General features: G+C 41.5%; 1 protein-coding gene across 1 annotated transcript in view; it reads left to right on the top strand.

Annotated features, from left to right (window-relative positions):
* Positions 1 to 1,468: 1,468 nt before the first annotated feature.
* The window catches only part of si:dkey-121b10.7 (heparan sulfate glucosamine 3-O-sulfotransferase 3B1), a 28,741-nt gene continuing 24,209 nt past the window's right edge, over positions 1,469 to 6,000 (top strand). Inside the window, exon 1 of the mRNA XM_017710067.2 lies at positions 1,469 to 2,196. Within this exon, the coding sequence (XP_017565556.1) occupies positions 1,748 to 2,196 (449 nt within the window). The 5' untranslated portion in view covers positions 1,469 to 1,747. The remainder of the gene's footprint in view (positions 2,197 to 6,000) is intronic.

Raw genomic sequence — 6,000 nt, 5'->3', positions numbered from 1 at the left:
ACTAACATTTTTGTGTCTATCTTTTCATTTCTATTTTTCAAACTTTAGCATTTTATTTTAGACCAAAAGAAGACAGCAAAAAGAACAGAGTGGTAAAAACTTCAGTTCCTGTGCTGACAGATGCTGTACTTAAGACGTTCCACTGCAGCTCTGCAGTTACTGACACTTTCCGTGAATAGAGTTCATTTTATGCTTTAAACTCTTTAAAAATGTACTTTGTCGTCCTTGGTATTTCTGACAAAGTATTATTCAATTATTCAATATAACTGCTTAAACTTCAGACAATGACATTTTTCCATTTCAGGCTGTCAAATCAGCACTTTCTGAGCTATTTTCCCTATAAATGAACAGAGTTGGAAGCGAATAACAGGGTTGAAAACGGAGATCATATTCCTCACTAAGCTGACATTATAATTTTTTTATTGCATTAAAGTATAGACACAGAGCAGAAGGCTAAGTTGAAAAATTGTCTTAATCAAAAATATTTGTTTCAAGCCATTTTTATTTCATTATCATGAAAAACAACTGAAGGTTTTTAAAAAATGGGTAACAGGGTTTCGCATTTACCCTAAAATATGCAGCATTCGAGAGTGCTTAGCTTGACTAGATGCACATGCTGTAATACTAATAACCATATAGCTCAAATAAATAGTTTAAATAGGATATATATTATTTCCTCCAACAATAATGTAAAAAAAGCTTCACCCATACAGCCAAATCAGTGTTGTGTGTAAACTGAGAAGGCAGAATGAGAGAAAACGAGATTTTAATTCAATTCCATTTTTCATTTTAATGAACAGAATGTTCCATCTTTACAAAGAGGAACAGGTATGAGAAGCCAGGCTGCACATAAAATGTGGGACACAGGCTGAAGTGACTGCTTTGTTAATTACATTTCATATTAAATTGTTTGGAATGTAACCCAATAACACTGTAACTACAGCGTTACTGGAAGACTTTAACGAACATATTCAATGTCAGTGAGACGGCACAGCCTAAAAATCACCATATTAAGACGGTAACAGGCATTTTAATGCTTTGAATGCTAATTTAGATCATTTTCTTTTAGGTTCAAATACAGATTCCTTCACTTTCAGAAATAAAAAAACACTTTGTTGCTTTTAAAAGAACATAACTTGAACTCTTCATGCAAAGCGCTTAAGCACTTGGTCCTTAGGCTTTTGGTCCAATACTTTTGTACTTCTACTGATGCTGTTTTCTTTTACTTAAGCCATTATTTTACCCAAGCATTAATGTGTGTACCTGAGTGTGGGTTCAGGCCATTCCAGCCACCTGTGGGAACATTATATCTACAGCAGAGCCTTTGAGGACAGTGGATTCTGTCCTTCCAGGCAACAAATGAGAGAGAGGGGCGGGGATTTTATGAAATGGGCGTGACCAAACGCACAAAGGGGCGGGCACGTCGTAATGGTCACCTTGGTCCCCCAGAAGAACTTGGACTCGGCAGAAGCTGAACGCAGAGCAGCGCTGAGCACTGACAGTCTGGCGTGGCTGCAGAGGAGCGACATATGGCAGAGACTACACGATGTAAACACCGGCTAACAGCTCTTCCGTTGGGCTAGAAGGAAAAGCAGCACTCCTCCCCGGCAGGAAAAGCGAGTTGAGCTGAAGAAGAGAGATGAGTGAAGCGGCGTGGTGAGGTTTTTCGCGCTGACCTGCAGCCTTTGATTCCCTACGGCATGATTCCCGCGTCTGACAGCTCGCCCGGTGAGAAGGAGAGCTCCTCATGGGATGTTGGACGACAGGTTTCAGCTTCGGACACCTGAGAGCGCAGTCCAGGGTGTCCGTGTTCCTCACCATGCTCCTTCTCTTCACCTACGTCTTCTACTGTCTCACCGGCTGCTGCGACCTGACGCCGAGTCCGCTGTACGAGCGGCAAACTTTCAGAAACAAACTCTCCTCAGAGGAGCTCCGCGGAAACGCCTCGAGGCAGGGCTCAGTGGACGGCGCTGCCGAGGAGGAGGACACGAAGCACGCGCCGAGCGACAGCTCCAACCTGTCCATGGCCAACAGCTTCGGCAGCAAGGAGCTCCCTCAGGCCATCATCATCGGCGTGAAGAAGGGCGGCACGAGGGCGCTGCTGGAGTTCCTGCGCGTGCACCCCGATGTCAGAGCCGTGGGGGCGGAGCCTCACTTCTTCGACAGGTTTTACGATAAGGGGCTCGAGTGGTACAGGTGGGTCCGCCGTTCACTAATACCGTCCCAGCTGCACTGTGGACTCGTTTGTTGTCCCTGATCTGAGCAGAGAGCGAGTAAAAGTCGACAGAAGTACCAGAAAGTACTTAATAAGACTTTATCCACCCAGAAGAGGGAAATGAGTGTTTCAGCATACATACAACACAACACATGAGTAGCCATGTGGAAATCTGATATATGGCCATACAGTTTATACACATAGATCACAAAAGGACAGGTGTGTATTTCAAAATAGATGTTATGTACCTGCACTGTTTGAAGGACTTTCCATTTGTCAAGGTACAAACAATGTAACCGTTCCCTCAAAGGTACAACAGTGGTTTTAAGGACCAATTGTGTGTCTGAAACAAGTTCATGTCAGGTGAAAAGTACATATTTGTAACCTTGCGTTTTAAACTAGATCAAATAAAACGATCAGATAAAATGACGAGGCCTGGAGGCGAGACGGGGTGTGTGGAAGTCAGTACAACTTAGAATATATCATTTCAATGGATTATGGTACATATCTTCCCTGACTAAAGGCACTGAGATGTACCCTTGTGGGGACCACCCCAGTGACAGTTTCATACCATAACATATGGATCATATATAAGTGTCTGATAGGCAGGTGAACATGTATATGCATGATATATGGATCACTTACTGTCTGTCCGATATGTTTTAAAGGAAAAAATCAAAGTGAAATATATCAGTAACATACATGCAATAAAGAACCTGATACGATATAACATGCAGCTAGCATATATGAGTAATATACGCCATCCATATAGGAATAAAGTTCTCCATCATGTGTTGTTAAATGTGTGTTACACATATATGTTTGCATGTGTTGATGTATGTCTGAAATATAAGTCCCATATTTGATAATGGCTAGTTTCGAATAAGTTGGCATATATTGTCACATATATGTCCGTATGTGACTAATATAGTAGGATATATATATCGCTGTTGTCGGAAGAAAACCTTGTATCTCCAAAATGGTAACTTTACAGTAGAAGATTAAAACCTACTTTACTTTCAATGTAAGTGGAACCAGAATTCTTTCCAAGTCATTTTGGGTCATTTCTTTTAGTCCATTCATCATGAAATTTACACAAAGTTTAAAGGGCAACATATACTTTCATATTATGTCAAAAACTGGAAAACGTCAAAAATGGAGATACAAGGCTTTCTTCTGACAGCGATTATATATATATATATATACATACACACACACATACATACATACATACACACATATTGGAGGAGTTTAAGTATCTCGGGGTCTTGTTCACGAGTGATGGTACAAGGGAGCGGGAGATTGACAGGCGCATTGGTGCTGGGTCAGCAGTGATGCGGGCTCTTTACCGGTCTGTTGTGGTAAAGAAAGAGCTGAGCCATAAGGCAAGGCTCTCGATTTACCGGTCGATCTACGTTCCCACCCTCACCTATGGTCATGAGCTCTGGGTAACGACCAAAAGAATGAGCTGGCGAATACAAGCGGCCGAAATGAGTTTCCTGTGCAGGGTGTCTGGACTCTCCCTTAGAGATAGGGTGAGAAGTTCGGTCATCCGGGAGGGACTCGGAGTAGAGCCGCTGCTTCTCCACGTCGAGAGGAGCCAGCTGAGGTGGTTCGGGCATCTGGTTAGGTCTCGGGAGGTGTCAGAGGCAAGTCCAACCGGGAGGAGACCCCGCAGAAGACCCAGGACACGCTGGCATGACAATATCGCCCAGCTGGCCTGGGAGCGCTTTGGAATCCCCCTGGGGGAGCTAGTGAAAGTGGCTGGGGAAAGGGCCTCATTGCTTAGGATGCTGCCCCCGCGACCTGAACCCCAGAGAAGCGGAAGATGATGGATGGATGGAGATCTGGATATTTCCTCTTTTTCGGACCGTTCTCTGTGAACCCTAGAGATGGTTGTGCGTGAAAGTCCCAGTAGATCAGCAGTTTCTGAAATACTCAGACCAGCCCGTCTGACGCCAACAACCACGCCACGTTCAAAGTCACTTCCCCATTCTGATGCTCGATCTGTACTTCAGCAAGTTGTCTTGACCACCTCTACATGCCTAAATGCATCGAGTTGCAGCCATGTGATTGGCTGATTAGCTATTTGTGTTAACAAGCAATTGTACCTAATAAAGTGGCCGGTGAGTGTATATTTTATATATATATATATATATATATATATATATATATATACATACATACACACATATATCGGAGTGTTATAATGTGGGAACAAGAAATTAAAGTGGTTTTATTGAACTTAAATAAATGCTTTGAACAAAACCAAAACAATGCTTATCTACCACCCTGGAGATTTCTGATTCAACACACCTGGCTCTAATATTCAGACACCCCTGAAGGCCTTCATCACCTGGATCGGGTGTGTTTCATCAGGGTTGGTACGAAACTCTGCAGGGTAGCAGATCTTCAGGACTAAGTTTGAGCACTCCTGGATCAAATGAACCTAAGCAATATTTTAGATTGATTCAAACTTCAAAGACACTTCAAATCAACTTCTGCTACTTCAAAGCGGAATCTGATGATTTTTCAAAATACCAGCATAATTAAATCATTCCAGAAGCTATTCAGAGTGTTTTGGTGTGGAATGGCACATTGCAGATAAACTTTCTCAGATTTTTTTTTTACAGTGGTGATAAGAACAAGGGGTGGCGATGTTTTAGGATATTTAGTGATAGAACTGTGTCTGTTGCTACTTCCATACATAAAATGTCAGTGTGTTTCAGGGTTACTGTTGTGTCAGTCAATGTGTGTCATCCAGCGGCTACTTTTGTCTTAATGAGGTCTATTTCTGTGTAGCACTAATGGGCTGTCTAAAACCAAAAAGGTGGGTTTTTATGACAAAATATCTCACAAACATTCTTCACAACTTAGGGAGATGCTCATTGAAGGGTCCAGTTGCAGCTTATAGAGGAACTTACAGTACAGTCTGCAAGAGGAGATCTGCATCCTTGTGGTTATGTTTGTCACTTGTGGTTGTAATTCATTTTACCACAGTTTAACATGCTACAGCTCATATCATGGCTAAGTGTTTTAAGAATAGCAAGACAGGCTTCGGTGCTAGATGGCTGCATTGAGAACCCTAAAACTATGGAAAATCATTTAAGAGTGAAGGACACAAATATTGTTGGCCTAGGCCTGTAGTGCTGATAGTGTTGTGCAGTAAACAATAATATATCTACAGTGTGCAAAAATGTAGTTTTTCTAGGTGTAAAATAAGTCAACCTGTCCTCTATAGACAACTAATTTCTGCACATTTTAAAGCACAATTGCTGTTTATTTGCAGAATTTAATATACTGGATAAACCCAAATGGCATTAACTAAAAAGGTTCTATATAGCACCAAAAAGAGTTCTGCTACTGTTACAAGCTTTTTACAAGTCTTTACTAAAGAACCCATGAAGAACCATCTTTTTTAGGAGTGTACTGAAAAAGCATTCTTTGACTTGTAAAACTACTGACACATTTTCGGTGCTGTATAGAACCATTTTAAAGGGGTTCTTCGAAGAAACTACTAACTGTTTTCAGTCATAGAGAAGAATCATTTGACCATGCAAAGGACCGTTTCTGCATTTAAATGTATGTTGAGTGTGCATGGTTCTACATAGAACCTTTGCCTTTACCAAAGAATTATTGATGGTTCTTTAAAGGTTCTTTAGTAAAGACAGTGGTTCTATATAGAACCATGAACACTCATAGAACCCTTTTCATGCTTAAATGGTTGTTTGCCTGGTGAAACGGATCTTCAGATTGATGGAGAATATGCTGTAGATGGTTCTTTT

The sequence above is a fragment of the Pygocentrus nattereri genome, chromosome 12 (genome assembly GCF_015220715.1).
Source record: "Pygocentrus nattereri isolate fPygNat1 chromosome 12, fPygNat1.pri, whole genome shotgun sequence".
In the NCBI taxonomy this organism is placed as follows: Eukaryota; Metazoa; Chordata; class Actinopteri; order Characiformes; family Serrasalmidae; genus Pygocentrus; species Pygocentrus nattereri.
Note: the sequence above shows the minus strand (reverse complement) of the source record. Positions and strands in the feature narration are given on the sequence as shown.